Source organism: Amblyomma mixtum, chromosome 6, assembly GCF_055824585.1.
Source record: "Amblyomma mixtum isolate Tamu chromosome 6, ASM5582458v1, whole genome shotgun sequence".
NCBI lineage: Eukaryota > Metazoa > Arthropoda > Arachnida > Ixodida > Ixodidae > Amblyomma > Amblyomma mixtum.
Genome location: NC_143017.1, coordinates 82533812 through 82553816, shown reverse-complemented (window position 1 = coordinate 82553816; position 20005 = coordinate 82533812). Strand labels below are relative to the sequence as shown.

The window sequence follows — 20005 nt, the reverse complement described above, 5'->3', positions numbered from 1 at the left end:
TCCCGCGTAAGGCAGGTAGCGGTTCGAAACAGCGGAGGCCCCACACCGGCCGCAGCTGGATAAGGCACTTGGTCATCGAGGGAAGAAAAAAAAAATCCCCGCCGTTCTTCATCGGGACCTCCGCTGCCTCCTCCTTCGACTCAAGCTGCTTCCATACCTTCTCCCTTTTCTCTTTTCCTCCTTTTTTTTTGTTTTTACTTGTTTGTCTTCGCGACCACCTCGTTTATATACTGCCTCTCCCTGGGAGCCGCTCCATCAGAACACGTCCTCGGCGAGCAAACGAGTGCGTGCGCGGCTACTGGAAATGCACCGTATAGGAAGATTGGTGACGCCCCATTCTGGAGAGACACATAGCTCGGCAATGGAAAGGAAAGAAATAGCGTTCAGAGCTGCGGTTATTTTATATCTGTGTGCGTGCGTGCGTGTGTTCTTTGCGCTCAATGCACTATAGCGTTCTGATTGCGATTATTCTTGACTCGCGCGCCAGTGAATGTGCGTTGTAGGAACAGTGCGTTCGCATTGCGTAATCAACGTGACATCACAGTTCTCTATCAAATGAGATATCTAATTTCCGTGTCATTAGCCACAAAACCCGACGTGCTGTTCACGTAAGGAGTAAAATGAAAAATAGGCAACTGAGTGTGAGGAGAACTACGCTTGCCACATTACAGGGACTCCATCCATTGGCTTTGTTTCTGGGGGCCGAAGCCTGCAAGCCTAATAAACTATAGCTTCGAGCAGTGCATCACAATAGTGAAACAAACTCGGGCTATTAGAGTCATGGAAATATAGTGCGGAGCCGTCCATAGCGCGTGTCCGAGCACACAGATACACGTTAAAGGGGCCGGTTTTGGAGCACGCTTGCGTGATGTCACGCATCCTCGCGAATTCGCATACCCTAGTACGTTCGCAAGCCTGTCTCTCGAGCGAGAATTCGCAAAATAGCGTAACAAAGGAAATGACACCGTACAGGCAAACTGAAACAAATCAAGCTGGCTTCAGGAAAAGCGCTCTGTAGATATATTTATACATTTACAGCAGCGGCTGAATCGTCATTTTCCCTGCCACGTTCCACGCAAACCCACACGTCATAAAAGTCAGTGATCCGGTGGACGCGTCGGCAAAAACGGAGCAGGTGGCTGTTACGCGTATAGAAAAAAAAAAAAAAGAGGGGGGAGAAAAGGAAACTGGAGAAGGCTCTGAAACCGAGGCTCCGTGTTGTTTATTGCTTGTTTATGTTTTTCAAAAGTGAGGCGTCGCTAATTCTTGTGGAAAACGTGGCGTGCGGCACGCATGCGTTTTCCAGCACAACTGGCATCCTGCACGCACGCTTATATGCACATAATACACGCGGGCATATATGCACATACGCAGAAGTGTACTTATGATGCTTGCGTTGCTGTATATGCAGTCCTATATGGGGACAGCCTCCTCTCACGCAACGCGCCTTCCTTCATGTTCGCGCAGGTTATATGTGTCATCATTTTCTGCACTTATCACTCCTCGCACTTTTGTCAGTGCTTCCAGACGCTCTGCTTTTGATCTCAGTGTTTTTAGGTTGTAATGCGCAAGACTGCCTCACGCTATTCGTTATGCGAGTAATAGTAATAATTTGTGACTAATGAAACCAGATTGGCCCCAGGACAACGAAAAACGAATTTTCAGGTACTGTTGTGCTGTAAGCGTCCTATAGCATCTTTCTGATCCCTAACGGATTCTCCCAACAATCCCTCCAATATCTGACAGCTCGGAGATATCGCGGCCGCAACCACACACCTGCGGCACATATCCGTACAAACACGGTACACGGCTCCTCAGATATGGCCGAGTAATTAGTTTTTGCCGAAGAACGTATAGTGTATATATATATAAGGGCGGCCGGGCGGTTGCAAAACAGCCAACCTCGAACGAAAGCCCACGTTCGCGTCAAATTTACGCGACACTATTGGAGAATGTCCAGCCGCATGACATATGGAAGCGAGGGCGCAATAAGCGCGCACGCCGTGGACGCCGCAGGTGTGGCATATTATCGCGTCTCCCCAAGGCTGCCCTTCGCAATCCTCTATAGGCGCGCCTAGACAGAGGCGCGTTGTGAGGAAGTACACACGCATCGAGCCGCGTATGTGTGGCGCTGTAAGACTATACATGCCGGCCGTGCAGCAATGAGATATTGCGCGATCACGTACGCCTGCGTAGATGTGGACTTCACTTGGCATAAAAGGATTGTGGCGAAGGAGACTGCGCACGTGTCTGTGAAGGCGTCGGGAAATATTGACAACCAGACGTTCAATCTTTTTGGAGAGGGTGTAGTCACGCAAATTGATCGTAGTGGCGGCAGTCGCCGCAGTGCGCGTACGCCAATAGCGGGCACTCGTGTAATACGGGTTTTGATATGGCTCTGCGACACGTTGGTTTTTACATGCACAAACGCCACCCCCGGGGATCGCGAATGCCTGGAATTGCAGGGCTGAGTCTTACTTGGCGGAAAATTTATGAGAGCAGTGCATATGCATGTATGACGTCCCTTCAGCAATGTCGTACGAAGAGTTCAACCCACTTTGTGGAATCATGCTTGTGAAGAAAGCCTATAAGCATGATGCATGATACTTATATAAAGCAACTACCTCCCTTCTTTAAATGTATTTTTACTAAGATCTCATAAAGAAGAGTGCGTCGAACTGAGTGGGAACTACATATGGCGATAGGGTTCAGGACATTGTTTGCAGCACATGTCTTTACGATGTACGCATGGCACGATGCACGCATGCCATCTGCAGAAAAACCACAACCTGCATCTCAGAAAAAGATGTGTGATCTGTGAAACTAAATGTTTGGTGTCATTCTCCCTTGTAGAGGCCTTCGCCAAAAGCGCAGCTTCCAAAAATCTGCATTATCTCCCATATCTATCCCCCATCTACTCTCGCAGCTGCAGGTTCTGCGGTAGGCACGCTTCCCTATTATACATCACGTGGGCCTGTCTTATCACCCTCTTTCCTCTGACCACTATACCAAGGAGCAGTGGAAGACCGCACAGGGCAGCTCGGAGGCAGGCATTCAGGCTCGACTCCTCCAACGGGCTGACTGTGTCCTCGAGGCGCTAAGTTCCCGGCCATCTGGCGGGGTTGATCTGCTGAGCTTTGAGGGGCTCCGCCTCTCCCACTCAATAAACTTTACTATCTCTCTATCCTTCTCTAAAGGACGCTGTTTCGCACAGGGTGTTAACATGCGTGGGTTTAGTGTTGAGCAGCGCAATGGCATGGATAGCGTCAGTTTCCCAGATCAAAATGGACCCCCATCACTGAATAGGCCGCCTATGTATACTATTCCTAACTCTTTCCTGGCCGCAGTGCCGACCGGCCCCATAAGCTATGAGATGAATAGTCGCCTCTTGCAGGGAACGCCAAACTGATAGGAAATATATTGAAACTTAGCCAGCGTGACCAAACCAAATAGCAAGAAGGCCGCATATAAGCGGGGCAGCGGTTGTGCGGCTTCGATGAGGTCTGCTTGCCTTTGGCTTCGTTGCGCTTGTTAAGTTATGGGTACCTAATAGTTTCCGCAGGGGGTGCGCTTCCCTGCAATGTTGAAGTCAGCAGCATAGCTCCGTAACTCTGCACCTGCTACTAACAGTCTTAAAAGAGAATGAAATTAAATTTTATGCAAAAAGAGCGAACGTTTTGAACACTATCTCTTTTTACATACGCCGAGCCAAGAAACCCGTTTTTTTTTTCTTGCTTTTTAATCTGGCGAGGGTCACACGGCTGCAGAGGCTCTTTCTTAGGTGCTGACCAGCCCAAAGGCCCGTCCCATGCGCGCGGTACATCGGTGAACTCGCGTGACCGCCTCGCGGACACGCGCTGCCCCCCGACCCCACCGTGTGTCGCGTCGCGCCCGGGCAAGGATTACAGCGGCGGGGGCAGCAGAGGGCAGCCAAGCGTTTCCGCGTCGTCGCGCCCCTGCGACTCTCGGCGACACACAGACCCAGACCCGGCGCCGTCGGCGCCGGCGGCTTGGGCGAGTGACCGGTGGCACGGAGCGATTAGCGCGAGGCGGCCCTATGGAGCCGGGTCCACCTCTGACCCGCGAGGGTCGTCCGGCACCATCCCCCCCTCTCTCTCATTCCTGTAACGCAAAACTGTCCGCCTCGATCAGCTACCGGTCATGCCCGCTCGCGCACCTCCGCGGCCCCTAGTTGAGCGAACCGGCCGAACTGCGTCGTGCAAGCATCGGCGGCCAGCTGAGGAGCAGCAGTAGCAGCCTCGGGCGACGTCCAAATGGAAAGGTTTCTGCCGCGCGGAATCTGCGCGGCGGCCGAGCTGCTTCGCGCAGTGGTGGTGACTGCCGGAGAACGAGCTTCCTCCGTCGTCCGCCGGGAGGAAGGGAAGATGGAGTCTGGAGGAGCGCAGCCAGTCTCAATTTTAGTTTTGCCCTGGTTGTGTTTGCGTGTCCGCGGCGCAGGCAGGGGCGCCGGCGTGGCGTCGGCGCGCGGATAATAGACGGGAGGTGTGGCGATCTCTCTCTGGGCCCCGGAGGGTGGAGGGGGGTGCAGGGGGGAGGGCGTCCGATGGCCCGCGCACGATCCTCCCGGGGCGATCGCGGGGCAATTTGGCTCGGCAACTCTGCCGCTGCTGCGGTCCGGCCACGGCTCCCGTCGCTCACCTTCGCGAGGGCCGTCGGGGTCAACTTTGAAGAGGCGAAACCGCTCCTTGTACTACACGCCGCTCTGCTGACTATGCCGCCTACTTCTTTTGTTTCTCGCGGCTTCAGCGCTGAGAGTGAGAGGGGAAAGAGAGAGAGAGAGCGGCAGGCCCTTCTTTTCATCCTCCTTTTTCGCGCCCTTTCTCGTTGATTTCACCCGTGCGCGCAGCTTCTGCGGGTTTGTTACCTCAGGATTCGTTTTTTTGCGGAGATCGTCGCCACTCGAGAAAACTTGCTCGAACTGCCGGGCTACTGTGCACTCGGCGTGGCTCGAGTGAAAGGCTTGTCCTGACACCGTTTCGCCCACGTAACGGCTTAGGTCCGTGCATGGCGATGTACAGCGGGGTTTACTCTACGGCGGTACAGGTGCGAAGACGGTACAGGAAGATAGTGAGCGCGCGGTTATTGTTCCTCCACCATTATGACGACGAAGCTACACGGTGGGTCGCATGCAGCCGTGTGAATGCATTTCAGTGCATGCTAATGAGTAATTACGGCTTTTAGTCAACTTTACTTCACCTTCAGGTATTCCCCCTAAATTTACTGCACTGCACCGTGAAGCACTGCTGCTCGATTCTTTTCCTGCATTTTCCTCGGAGTCGGTTTTACGAATTACTGCGTTATCTGTAATACGCAGATATAAGAAAAATCCCGCAATAAAATTCGCAGACAAAATTAGACTCGACATTACTGCGTAGAAGAAAGCAAGAAGGTTTAATTCAAACAAGAAAACATATCAACATCAAATCAAATAACAAAAAAACATCAAGAAAGGCAGCGATAACGCCATGACGGAATTCCTATAATTCTCCCTCGGAACAAACTTAATTGCTTTCTCCCTTAGTAGTCGGTGTCCAGCACAGCGAGGCTGTTCAGAGTGAGAAGCGAAGCAGCGGTCAGTACATCCCGAACCAAGCTGCATGGCGATGCGACCAGAGGAGACCTGCGCTCCCGGTAAGCAGTTCCGGCCTCCCTTACCTGGCGTCCAGCGCTGTCGGTTCCCTTTCCACCACGGGGGAACGCAGTTTGGGTGCCGGACCTGTTATTTCGCTAATGAATTTGGGCGTCGCTTCACTTCCTTTTCTGAAGCCGTGGAATTTCTATTACACGGTGCGTGTGGCTACCGTTCTGGCTAACGGCCTTTTTTGTCGTGCATTTCAGAAACACAACTGGTCACGGCGGTACCGACGCTGCCTCAACGACTGCTTGGCATCTTCGTAACAGGGGCTTGTTTTGTGTTGTTTTGTATCGCAATTTTAGAAAGAATCCCAGCTAGTTCCTGGGAACGACATGCATTGCACTGAAGGGTGGTTAATGCTGTTGCTGCAATTATTTGTTGACGTGCGAGTTATTCGCGATGCATTTTTTTTTATGCACGATTTCGGAACCTAAATAGAATTTTCATGAAGTATCGACACTAAGAAGAAATTGAAGCGGGCTTGTATTTTTAAAATACCAGGTCCTAACCACAAAAAGGCCACTCTTACTGAAAACAATGCTCTTGTAAGGGAGACAAGAGCAAGAAGTAAAATACAGGTATCGCCTCCACAGGGAAATCTCGCAAGTGCAAACATGATGACGAAATAATCGAAAACTCTCGTGGATCTCTCAGCTGACAAACGCGCATGGAGGTCACGCGTTTTAGATAGTGAAGTATATAAGTTTTGTTTTGTGAGCATTAGTGCACTTTTGTCACATGAGGAAGACGGGAAAAAGACAACCTGAATGTTGGAAGCCAAAGAAAACCTTTACTTGGCGGCACCTATACTGAGTTTCTGAATTGTTTGAGTTCGCGGAGCAGAGGAACCCCAAGTGCCCGTCTAAGTGCTCGTCGGGCGAAGTTTATGTCGCAGCACTCACCTGCGACGAGGAAAAGACCTGCGCCTAGGAAATATCGCACGAGGCTCACGATAGCAAATGCTCCGCTCGGCGTGTTCACTTCGTCAACGTAGCAAGAAGCTAGGCTGCATAACCAGCGGTACGAGGACTATAATAACACAGTTCAAATATGTCCGTACCGTACGTAGTCTCATCAATCGTGATGTTGACTCGGCGATGACATCTGCAGCACAAGTAGCTTGGTTTGCTGCCAGACCCGCCACCTCAGCCCTCAAAAGCACCGCTCGCAGTGTTTCGTTGAGTTCGCTGAAGCGGAGGCCGCAGTTCTTTGCGATAACTCGGTTGCCGGGATCGGGATCCGTCGCAAAGCTGGTGCAAACGCAAACGAAGCGACGGTAGCGACGGCTGGTGGCAGCCGTTACGTCCGGCCGAAGGTAGTTTCCGCTTCGGCTGCTGCTAAGCTGCACCGCTCGGAGCCAGTAATCACGGAGTCCATGTTTACGTGAGGTTACGTCACTTTTCTCCTATTTTGTCATCGGGGAGTCCAGAGTTTGAGCGCGAGCGGCGGGAAAAAGTTTTTCGACTTCGAATCCAAATCTGTTAGCGATAAAGACATCTTTTGCTGCTGGACACGCGACAACGAAGCCACGAAATTCCGAACTACTGGATTTTGCTAACAAGACAATAATAGTATTCCTCAGTGTCCGTTTAAGTAAGTAGTGCGTGTTTGATGGAAGGACATGTTAGTCAGTTTTAAAACACTCACTCACTCACTCACTCACTCACTCACTCACTCACTCACTCACTCACTCACTCACTCACTCACTCACTCACTCACTCACTCACTCACTCACTCACTCACTCACTCACTGCGTTTAGTCTTCCATTCCATCTGTTTTTCTTTCAGATACAAGCACGCACATAAATAAGCAGAAAAGTGATGCTATTTACACTTAGTAAAGGACTTCTGAGTACTGAGACATTATAAAGAGAAAATATAATCCAGCTCCCACGAAACGACATCGTAACATCAGATAAACATACGTTTCACGCATAAGGGCCATCGCATGTATTAAGGAACCCTGTGTATGAGATATATATATTCATTTCAACTGCTCCAATGACGGCTCGAAACACTGAACTCAAAGGGGTTGCTCGTGTTCGCTCGCGAGCGCTATCTATGGTTTACGCTTCGAAGTATCCGCATGGACCGCTGTGATAGCGTCTCCTTATCAGCGATCCACTACTTACATACTGCTCCCAGAAACGGCTGTTTAAAGGCGCATTAACACAAAGACGCCGCACTGAGAACAAATTTAGGCGCCGAGGCACCGTGTATATACAGACAACGAAGAGGGTGTATAGCCTCCAAAAAGCGCTCTCCCCGGTCCGGCGCAAAGCAACATCGCGTGACTCTCGAGCGGCGGTGCGAAGCCGACTGCGTGTGAAATGACCGAGGGGTACAAGCCCGCATCTATGAGCGCGCGGCGACGAAGAAGAAGGCTCGCCATGTATTCCCGGTACACCCCGCGGTATTAATCCGCTGACAGACAGCCGCCGCGAGCGCGCACACACACACCGAGCACGCACCCGCGCGAGCACACCGGCGATGAAATGCCGTCGACACAAAAGGCAAGGCCAGCGTTACGTGTGTGTGTGTGCAGGGGAGACAAGGCGTGCCGCTCACACCGGACACACGCACTAACACATGCGGAGGTGCGGCAGCGTCGGCCGAGGGGCATAATTCACGTGCGCCTCTCAATGCGAAGCGCACCTCGGAGAAAACGCAACGCCCTTAGCGCACGTTATGTGTGTGTCTGCGCCCGCGTCTGCCGGCGCCGCCGCCTGGTGTCCGTGTTGTGGAGACGAGCTGCAAGCTGACGTGTTTCTTGAGATGGCAGTAAGGTGGAGGATGTGGGGAGGCAAAGCGCACCCCCCCCCCCCCTCCCCTCCTCCTGGCAGCGGAGCACTGCGCATTCCCCTCGTTTTCCGCGCCCCAGCCCAGCCGTGGTCCTTTTGTGTGTGCGTGTGTGCGCAGGGGCGCGCATCATACCGCGAAGAAGAGGGCAATGCTGCGGACTAGCCCGAGAGCATCGCGTGCCTACATCCCATAGGTATCGCCGAAACGTCGCCGCGCCCGCCGCCAGAGCCGCCGTCTGCCGTAATGACCGCAGCGATTCGCGCCGGGTCGGGCCCGCACGCGAGGGCCCTGAAGCCGCCGCCGACGCGGCCCGGAGCCGCCGCCTCTGCCTGAGCGCTTGATGCGGTACCACACGGGCGCCTCAGGCGTGCCGAGTGGCGCCTCTGAGCCACCCCACCGAGCGCAGCGAGCTGTCTTTTGAGCGGTGCAGTAATGCGTACGGAGAACATCGACAGACAAGAGGCGGTCTATGGCCTCGCCGGATAGGCACAGCCTGACGCTGCCGAAGCTGTACACTGAAGCCGAGAGCACTGAGGACTTGAGGTGGCATTGAAAGCTGGATTTGCCCGGGCCAGGACGAGCAAATCGCGAGCGATGTGTTTTCATGGCTTTTTCCAAAACTGAAGCAGGATTTTTTTTAGTGTGTGAACTATCAGCTATCCTCTGTAGGTATTACGGGGCTTTCCATTAGTTCATATTCCTGACACTACGCGCAGCACGCCTCGTGGGCGTGAAATTCACTGCTAAATGTCCCACCAGCACCATTCAGCGTGCTGTTCGTTTACATACCTTGTTCGGTACCTATAGTTGTAGGTATCGGCGATGAACTGAAGGCATAAGGCGAGTGAAACGTGCTTCACCCCACAGCAGGTGCTCAAAAAAAGGTCTTTGAGTCAATTTCGAAGCAAGCAACGCCGGAACCTCGAGTAAGCTGCATATATTTCAGCTTCACTAGACTGAAGACTTCAATGGTTTGCCTACAACGTTTTCAAGGACCCGATTTTTCGTGCGCACTTCGCGACAACACTTTCCGAGCGACAAGAGTAGAGCTCTTCTGGTTAACAACAAAAATAACTCATGTCTTTCACATACATCGTCGTGTATGGTTATGGTCATATATGGTCATATATCGGTGTACATACTGTGCACTGCTTATAGGCCGCATAAGTGAGGCAGCACGTTATCCGCAGTGTCCATGTGAACTCGAAGGAAATGAACAGGCAGTTCACAAAGGAGAAAGCCTCGCAAGAATATATGGCGCTCTATGGGCTGTCGGTAGCAGTGCAGTTCTGCAACAGTGGCATGCAGCCACTTCTGCGTGTGTTTATGAGGAAGTCTTTTTATGAAATACATCATCAAGGGCAGGGTCGCTCCCCCCAGTTATGGACGGGCCGCTGCTATATAGCATACAGTTGCTTAAACATATGCTGTTTACGCTCACGGCAGCGATCTTTTGACGAAGCCCTGGCTTGAATTAATACTCTATCATGTGCACGATAGACACTTGACGTCAGCTGTACTGGGTTAAGTTATTACTCCCGACATGCTACCGTCTTCCAGCTTAGGAGACGCATTTAAACAACATTCTATATCTTCGATTTTACTACTCCTATCCCAGAATCTCCCGTCTAAATTTTTTGCGCGTGGAGAAATCTTGCCGATGGCCGCCGCGGTGGCTCAGCGGTTACGGTGCTCGGCTGCTGTCCCGAAAGACGCGGGTTCGATCCCGGCCGCAGCGGCTAGAATTTCTTTGGAGGAGAAATTCTAGAGGCCCGTGTACTGTGCGATGTCAGTGCACGTTAAAGAACCCCAGGTGGTCGAAATTTCCGGAGCCCTCCACTACGGCGTCTCTCATAGCCTTAGTCGCTTTGGGACGTTAAACCCCATAAACCAAACCAAACCAAATCTTGCCGATGAAACACCGCATAGCTATCGCGAGCGATGTCGCATTCCTAACAGCGGGAGCGAAGCTATCTTCGATGAATCAGGACGCGTTATCTAGCCTTCAACATATTTTTTTTTTGTTTTCCCTACACAATCCCTCGCGATGCCTCGTCGTAGTCGTGCGTGAGATGCGAGCGTTTCTTCCTGGAATCTGAATTTCCTGCAGAGAAGTAGACCAGTGATACGCGGTTTCTCTCGAGTGCTGCTATATACCTGCCGTGCACTTAAGTCGCCCGTATAGGCGAGCTCCATCAAAGTTCCTTCAACTCGCCAGTAGGCCGCTCCTTTGTTTTGTGTTTTCTCCGCCTTGTCATTTCCCTGAACAAAAACAAGTCGCACGCAAACGAGTACCTCCTTCTATATGCTAGGGTGGGAGATATTTGCCGCGCCCCTCCCTATAGCTCTACTTTTGGTCTTTCTTTCACTCTCTCCTTCTATCTTTCTGCATCTTTCTTCTCCTTTTTTTGTTTTCTCGCTTCTTCTCGCCTGAGCAAACGCTTTCGCGTGTTCTGATTAGCCGCGCTTTTGTGAAGGAAAGCGCCCCGAGGAAAGGCGATAATTGAGCGCAGTAGCCTCCTTCGGGCTGTAAGGATGAGCAGGGCAAGAAAAGAAAGTCGCGCCGCGATATACAAGACACGCGACTCGCGGCTTCAGCAGCAGCGGAGGCAGGCAGCGGTGGCGGCGGCGTGGTATCCTTTGACTAATTCGAAACCATATCGCGGCGAAGCGGCGGAGAACATTTAGTCGGTCACTGCGATAGCGCGGGCGCGCGAAGCCTCGAACGGACCAATTTTCCGACACGGTGCGCACGCGCGTGTATTCAGATATGCTGAATGACTGCTGCTTGCGCCAGTATTTTTACCTGAGCAGTCTAAATATAACGGTGCCACGCGACCGCGTTTCTCGCGTGTTTTGCATTGTGTCCTTTTTTGCTTGGTGTTTATAACAATCGAGTAAGCAGCTTTTTCGCGTTTCCCTTTACATTATCGTCCGAGGATTTCGCCATGCCACTTGAATATGCGGTATTCTTTAGCACTGCGAGAAGAGTGAAACGTCTAACGGAATGCGACGCTGATCACCGCCAACTGCTTCAGATTATTGTAATCTTGCTGACGGCTTCCGAACGCAGCAGACTGGTCTTAGTTTAATAATTACTGCGACTAATAGTAGCGTTGTATTCACTTCCTGCAACACAACTGCTTCGCTATAGGCGGGTAAAACTCAAGAACAAAATGGAAGCCTTCCAAAGCTAAAAGAGGCCCTGCAGCCAAGTGTTGCTACGATGGCCAATTGTCGGCAGCGGAATTGTAAGGCTGACTCAACGCAACTCAATTTCGTCGGCCAATTTTTATGACGTCGTGGTAAATCGCCTTGGATCTGCTAGTGTGACATCGCGGGGAGTTCCCGAATAAAGGATATTAACCACCGCTTAATCGGATTAAACGCTGTGCCATGAAAATTGGTCGATGCGATTGACTGGAGAGCCTCCTTTGACGGGCATCTGCCGTTTCCTTCTTGTCTCCGACTATAACACTTCATCCGAAACCACCCTTGTCTACGGATTGTGCCACCTGTGCATAGGGCCCTGCTTTCGTCGCATGCCACTTAGGTAATGATATAATTTTCTTTCCAAGGGCCAATTGCCTCATGCATAAGAATGGCCAGCTGTATAGCAGCGCTTTATGACAATGGTTTTTAAGTGCAGTTTCCGCAAATTTGGGGGCCCTTTATACTTGCTATAAAGATACATCCCCAAAAATTTTGAACTAATGCGGTAGCACGAATACCGCTATGAGCAGAGAATACTGCGCGAACTTTTATTCGACCTGTACGCTATGCTGTAGTTCTACACTGCTTCTTGCGAAGTACGAGGTGTAGCGGGGTTATAGTATAGATGCATAGGGACGCTCTGTCGCTTCATTCTTTAGCCTATACTGATAATATGAATTATTACTAACGTGGTATTCGATCACGACACTACGTAAACCGAGATGAAATATTGATTTTGTCCAGTAGTTGTGTCACGTAACATTTAGACAGCTTTTTTTTTTTTATTTGCGTGATAGTCGGTGTCGCCTAATGGCGTACCCATTCCCATTTACACTGGAAACGTTGCAGCAGAGTCCACGCAATCATCACTTTTGCGGTGAACATCGTGGCACAGTATCGTTGGCTGACGCTCCGCCGCTGTGAACAACTCTGATTCGGCTGGCAGTTTTCACTGTTAGCTGCGTCGATATAGAAACAGTTCTTTGAAAGCGCAAAGAACGCAACGAGTTCGGAATTTATGAGAAAAAAATTACACGCGTCCCACTCCTGCAAACTAATCACCGCGCCATAGCAAATGCTGTCTGAAAAGTATACGAGATTATGAAATAAAAGCCCGCGTAAGCTTTATTTATGGTCTCGGCAGTAACAGCTGAAATTTTTCTTCCAGCATATGCAAAGGGAGAAAGAAATAAAAGCGCATAACCACGCTACTAATTTCAAGCGGCAGTTTTCCGAAAAGGTTCCCCTGTTACGTCACTTGGCCTTCCAGCTTCTCATTTACACGCACTCACAGGCACCTCGTTAGAAGTGCAGCCAAGCCTTGGTACCAGGTTTAAATGCCTCGAGTCTTAAGTGCTTAAACGCCACCGAAAAGTGGCCTCATTTGCGCGAAGCCAATTCCCGACTCGCTCGCACGTTTCAATCTCTACGAGACCAAGGCACGGCCATTTCCGCTGCCTACCTCGGCAGGTAACTACATATGGCTATATACGGCCCGCATATGGCACGGCGTGAGCAAGCTCGGAGGTGACCCAGGCGGGCGAACGACGACACTGCTTTGAAAAATCACGCCGCACCCATCGCCGCGCAGCAGCCAGCCAGCAGGGCTTCGCGCGAGCAACACGCAGGGCCCCATATGGCGCTCCCCGAGGGAGCAGCGGAAACGCAAAATGGGAAAGCTCGAAGACAACACCTGTCCGCCTTTGCGGAGGCTACATGACTGCACGCTCGACTGCGCGCCTGCTCCCAACGAGCGGCGGTGGGCCGCAACGTTGTCGGTCAGCGCTCACCGGACAGCCAGCCAAGTATGGGCTGCGGGGGCCAAGGAGAGGGGGGGGGAGGGGGGGGGGGGGGAGTGAAGAGCCGGGAACCTTCTCCGTATAGCGCACCGCCGCCAGTTGTTTAAGAGAGTAATTACCCACCTTGTTCCCCGTAAAGCACGCTTCGTGAGAGTAGGCCTCTTTCACTTCCCCTGCTTTCTTCTGTACTTACGCTTCTGGCCCGCAGCTATTCTGTACTGTCCCCTCTGGTTTCTCATTTTCTCAGCTTTAATTCTTTCTTTTTTTGCTCCTTCTAATAACGAAGCGCGTTCGGGGGAAAGGAGGAAGTGGCATTATGTTAGGGTTAGCTCATATATATATATATATATATATATATATATATATATATATATATATATATATATATATATATATATAACCCGCGAACCGATGGTCCTGGAGTTGCCGCCGTGCCAGGCATGCAGTGCATGAAGTGTCCTTAATCAAGTCGCTCGCCTCTCGAGTGTCCCGGCGGTAATAGATTAAACTGGACATTATACGTGCCGCATAATGCCCCGAGGTTTTAAGTGTGACGGATTGGGACGTTAGTCGAAATTAGTTCCCTCGAAGAAATTAGCGCTCGTCTAGTTCAGAATTTTAAAAGAGGCCGCGCGAGCAAAATGAGATATTTAGGAAGATGGACGGACAAAAAAAAAATGAATACGTGTCATGCTTTGTCGTAGCGGTTGACGCGAGCGCAGGTTTTTCCCATCGCTGCAAGAGAAGCAAGCATGGGTTGTAGACGAGTTTTGCGCTATTCGTTGTTGCCACCCAGCAGATTTAAGCGCCTAATACGCGCCTGATACTTCGCCTACACGACCGTGCGCGCGTATCGTCGTGGGCACAGGCTGACTCGTGCCACTCGGAGAGGAATAAAGGGCGAGAGAAAGAGAGAGAGGGAAAGCAGGCATAAAAGTCGGCCACTCACCCGTGTGTAGGAACAGGTGGTTCTTGAGGTTTGTCTGCTTGCTGAAGCCCCGGTTGCAGATGTGGCACTTGAAGGGCCACGAGCCGCTGTGAACATACATGTGGCTCTTGAGGTCGCCGGGCGTCGGGAATGACTTGGAGCACAGGGTGCACTTGTGAGGCTTCTCCTGTACACACGCGAGACAAAAGGCGAAGACGCTTAATGTCAGCTTCAGTTCGGGAAAGAAAAGTTGTAAGTTGGGAATGTGTATGGCGGAAAGTGAAGGACGCGATACGTTCTCGTCGTTGTTAGCTTGGCTCAGACAGCGCAAAATGTGATCAAATGGTTGCACCTGTATGCCATGATGCCGCTTTAGACAGAGAACTGCGGTTACTTTATGCACCACTACCCGCTGTGTCATAGAAGGGGGTTATTTTCATCTGAGGACCTGCCAGTTTATTAATTGCAGTGGTAAGGTGTGCTATCTATATGCCTGCATATTTACATGATGGTGCCGTAAAATATTCGCAGGCAGGATTGGCTTGAATCAATTTACCATAGACACTCACTAGCATATCTATATTTTTTATTTAATTATTTACAGATACTGCTAGCCTCTTAGAAAAGGTTGTGACATATTTTTAGTACATAAATATTTACACTAGAAAAATTCCTGTTCACAAGGTTCAGGAAAAAAAAGTGAATTTCGACAAACCGGAAAGAATGCACTGAGGTGTGCCGACAGTCTTTATAAGCCCTATTTCAGAATGGCTCAAGTTTATGCTTGGAATACGAGTTAGAAAGATTAGTTAAGAATGTGGGTGTCGGTGAGGAATCAACAGCGTCTTGGGGCAAAGAGCTCCATTCAAGAATTGCACATAAGAAAAATTAAAAACAAAATGCGGCTATGCGGAACAATTTTTCCGTCACAGCCACACTAGTGCGGTCGCCGAGGCACTGGTATAAGATTTGATCCGCGTCCAAGCACTCAGCAGCAGAGTTCGCTGTAACCCCTGAATAGTTGTACATACTTTTCTACACATTATTTTGAAGAAATTCGTCTTTCCGACGGACATATGCGTTTAAACGTCTTCCCACAAATAGAAACTTATGCTCATAAACTAGGGTCATTCAGTTTTAGGATGCATGTCAGGAAACCGTTGGGAAGAGTGACTTTTCTTTCGTGATCGTGGTATTACGCCGTTGTTGCTCCTGTGAAATTAAGAAATAAAAAATAAAAAATGTCCGCCTTTCATTAATGCGGTTGTGCAGCGGAGGTGTTGTGTGGATTTTGCGATTTATGATTTTGGGATCGCTCGTAGTCTCCTAATGCTAGCGGTGACGTCAAGCCTTGGTGGTCACCTCGGTGGCGGGGAGCGCCATGCGCGAGATGGCTCCCTTGTGTTGACGTCACGACGCAAGGTCACGTGGAACGCTCACTCAGGTGACGTCGAGACGCTGGTCACATGTAATCAGCCGTGTCTTCATGTTACGGCAGCTCCGCCAAAGCGAACGGATATAGTGGTAATGATATAGTGGAACCTGCGTTGTGATCTGCTCGATTTTGGCTCGAGGGGACTGAAAAGCCATGGTCCAATTCCTGCTTATTAAGAAAGGAGCGCTGTGGTGTATTAACACGCATCCTTGAGGGTAAAATGAGTAAGAAAGTATAGCAGCAGAGCTAGACAGCGGCTACATATTACTCATTTGTTGCCAACAAGGTTGCACGAGCATGAGCAGAGTCCTCATACACGATGTTTTACAACGTACAATTGGCAAGAAAAAAAAAAAAAAGACCCGTGAGATCATCTATGTTATCGCCGATTCTCACAGCTTCGTGCTTACACTAGTCTCCTCGGTGCCTCGTTAACTGCTTCCACGCTCGCAAATAGCGCGAAACTAGGCGACGAACAAATGAGTAAACGACTAACGCATTACGCCCCGTCGAAGAACTTCCTCGATCGAAGCCTTGTTGCGACTCAGCGCCTTCCCACCACCCGAGGCTCATTACTATTATTGCCTCTTCCGCGTCTCCAGTGTCCCACGGAGATCGCCGCGTGTATAAGAGAGAAATTACGAGCTGGCTAAAGAAAAAAAAAACGCAAACACTTTCCAAGCCGTGTACTTAGACTCTTCATCTTCGTCACCGCTTCAGCGCGGCTCATTGGGCGCCAAGCCAGCGTCGTCCGCGCGCACGCACGCACACTAGTTCCAGCGCAATGCGCCGCAGCATCGATCAACGCTGCTCGCCGGCGCGCACGCTCCGTGCACGTCGGGTGGAGCGACGCGCCAGCGTCAACGGAGGCGGGCGCGCGGCGGCGAGACCGGCTGACATCAGCGGTTAACAGTCGCTGCGGTCAACGGCCAAGCTCTTCGCTGTCCTCCTCGTCTTCGGACAGCGCGCAAGAAAAGCATTCCGACCGGGCCGTGCTTCTGCTACTGCTACGGACGCCGTACCGCTATATAGTGCGCGCGCTTCTCATAGCTATGTGGTTTGGCGCCGTTCATCCCCCCCATCGTTTCTTGTTCTTCTTGCTGACTAGCCGGTGGCGGCCGCGACCGCGAAGAGGGAGATAGATAAGAAACTACTAATTGTATGTCAGGGATCAGAGAAAACTGCGTTCGGCCGCGCGCCGCCCCCTTCTTGGCGGCCGGCGTGTCCACGACGCCGCCACCGCCGCTCGCTCCCAGCGGGAAAGCGCACGTTTTCAATCGCTCCGCCTCCCTCGACTCCTTCCTGGAAACGGGTGCCAGCCAGCGCGAGAGAAGCCAGCCGTCGCTCCACACGCCATCCCCCTCCACCCGTTCTCTGCTTGCTTCTGTTCTTTTTTTACTCTGCCTCTTCTTAGTCCTGCTATTCTCACGCGTGCGTACTTTATCAGGCGACCACTCACCCCAGGAATGTCGTGCGAACCACTTTCGATCTGCTTCGGCTGCCGTCCGCGCGTACGCCGCGTCGGCATGTAATATCGATCACGCGTGCGTCCTCCCCGGGCACCGCGCTTCGATCACGATTTTGATGATGATGACGTCGGCGATGCCGCTGTCTTCCCGTACTCTCCAGCACCCCTCCAAAGCTCTTTGCGCTGCGCGTCCCTCCTTATATGCACGCCTGGCACTGGCGCCGCGAATCCTGAGGGGGCTGTGAGGTTGAGGGTAGGCGGTACCAAACAGCCGCGACGTTGTCTGTCTGCCACCGGTGACCGCCGGCACCGCCGCCGGGTCGGAGATGGCGCCTCACCAATTTGAGCTATATAGCTCTCTGATGGGACGGCTACGGGCGAGCTCTATAAAGGACCGCCGCTCGAAGAGGGATTAAAAGGGAGGGGAAAGGGAAGGCGTGAGGCTGAGTGGCCGCTTTTCCCGGCCAGGCGGACGGGCCACTAGGCAATTAAGTCCCCTGTTTGCTACTGCCAGCGCACCAGTCAGAAAAGGTTTCAAAAAGAAAAAAACAAAACAATAGCGTAAATATTCAGCGCCAAACGCAACGCTTTACTATTGCGTCATACTCCATGCTTTCCAGCTGTCACGTCGTTTCGCCGGACTCCTTTGCAGCGGCCGCTGCTTATGAACAGATCCTCTTAGCCGATATTCAGTCGCGTGGCGAGGCCGCCTCTGGCTGTATAGGCTTCGTACGGGAGCATAGCCTTGACGATGTGGAAGTAAGATGACCACTAAGGAGCTGTGAAATTGCGAGCACCCAGTGAGTGCAAAACGGTTCGCAGAAAAAGTAATTTTTCATTTTGCACTTTTTCTCACTGCCTCCAAGCACGCGATTTTGCAACTACACTGCCACTGGAACGCGAAGATTGCTAAGGGAAGTTGTCGGACGAGTAATTGGACCGCGTTAGGGTATGCAAGATGCAACCATTGGCATCGCACAGCGCCGAAAAAACTATGGCAGATGACAGGAACAGCTTCCGACTTGCCCGCAAAGGCACGAAAAGCATGTGCATTGCCCTCGAAGCAAAGGTGATAAAATATGCTTGCCCTGATATAGGCTGCGTATTAAAACGTAGCTTACATCTCGAAAACGTCTATAATTAGCTTTCTCAACTCATTTGCATATATAACGCATTCTCTCTATTGATGTGAACAAACTGCATCCTCTTTCGTGCTCAAAACTCAGGTATGGAGCTATATATACAGAGACTGAAAATGTGTCATTGAAAGACAGCGTCTATCAAGGATGGTCCCCACTGCAGTAAGTATAGGATGGTTTGGGCGCAATCAGTGTTTTATGATTATAGCTTATCCAGGCACAGCGAGCGTTTGCTTTTGTAGATAATCAAGATTACATTGTGCTCGATGCCTCAGTATTAAAAAGCTAAAAAGCGTGCTGCTTTGAGTTGCACTCCTTGGAGCAGCTAGAAACGCTCGCAAAAACCTCACTTCTAAGCTGCCCAGGATAAGGCAACACCTGCTATCCATACCAAGATGTTTCATGCTCTCATAATATCGGAGAGAAAACCGGACGTCGGTCCGAAACAACCTGCGTCCTCTCCCATTGCGTAAGCGTCGACCAAGACGCCAGATGGCGCTTGGGTGGACCAGCAGTGGCTCCTCATCCCCAGGCCATATTAATTTTTTTCTTTTATATATCTCTGGGCGCACAAGATCGCCTGCATCACACTTAATTCAGCCGTAACACTAGTCTCTCTCCTAACGAAATTTATCATCGGGACATCGTGAAAAGGCCTGGCACAACGAAATCATTCCGTTATAATCATGTGCACGACGTCTTCAGGTCCACAGTTTGCAGCGCACCCCCCCCCCCCCCCCCCCCCCGCCTTTTTTATCTCGAGTCGAAAGTAGACGACACGTGAGTGTGCGATGATTATCACGTAATTACCGACGTAATGCTGTGTAAATGTACCCGTTAGCGCTAGTAAAGCTGTCTACGAATAATTGAGCACACTAATTGCGCGACTTATCTCCTCTAACGCATATGCGACCGGGTGTGGGCGTGATTGCATCATGCGAGCGGCTCTCACCTTGGAATGTGTCATGCGATGATAGTAGAGATTGGAGGATGCAGTGAACCGCTTTCCGCACACGTGGCACTGGTGGGGTTTTTCTCCCGAATGAATCCGCCGATGGGTGTTGAGGGAACTGGATGTGCTGAAGCCTTTTCCGCAGACGTCACACACGTGAGGTTTTTCCCCTGTTTCGCCAGAAAAAAAGTGAAGAAAAAAAAACCCCGAAGGGTTGCAATCAAAGGCATTAATTGCATTGTCCACATAAAAAGCACGTCTCTGAGGCTGGACTAGCATGCCAGCTTAACGACCAACCACATCTCTTCTATATTCATTAATATATATATATATATATATATATATATATATATATATGAAGTCTGTGGGCGCGCGTCAGCGCTAAATTCTGCAGCTTCTCAGCTTCGCTGCTGCAAAAGTACGCATTACCCTGCTGTTGTACAGGAATAGTACTTGAAACAAGATCGTTAGTCGAACTTCAAGCTATACTACACACTTCAAGCTGTAATTATGCTATCCGAAATGTATCGAGTAAGTCGGACATAATGATGAACTGTTCGACGTAGCTCGCAGCCAGACATGGCAGGTGTAGAAGTTGTTATGCGTTTATTGA

The 20005-nt window shown here is 50.9% G+C and overlaps 1 protein-coding gene across 2 annotated transcripts in view; it reads right to left on the bottom strand.

The window, feature by feature from the left end:
• Positions 1 to 20005, bottom strand: part of LOC149339567 (uncharacterized) — a 121302-nt gene that overhangs the window by 34632 nt on the left and 66665 nt on the right. For both annotated transcript variants that reach the window (XM_089548284.1, XM_089548283.1), the window contains exons 5-6: positions 19393 to 19562; positions 14420 to 14585 (exon numbers count right to left, since the gene is read on the bottom strand). In XM_089548284.1, coding sequence (XP_089404410.1) covers positions 14420 to 14585; positions 19393 to 19562 — 336 coding nt within the window. The remainder of the gene's footprint in view (positions 1 to 14419; positions 14586 to 19392; positions 19563 to 20005) is intronic.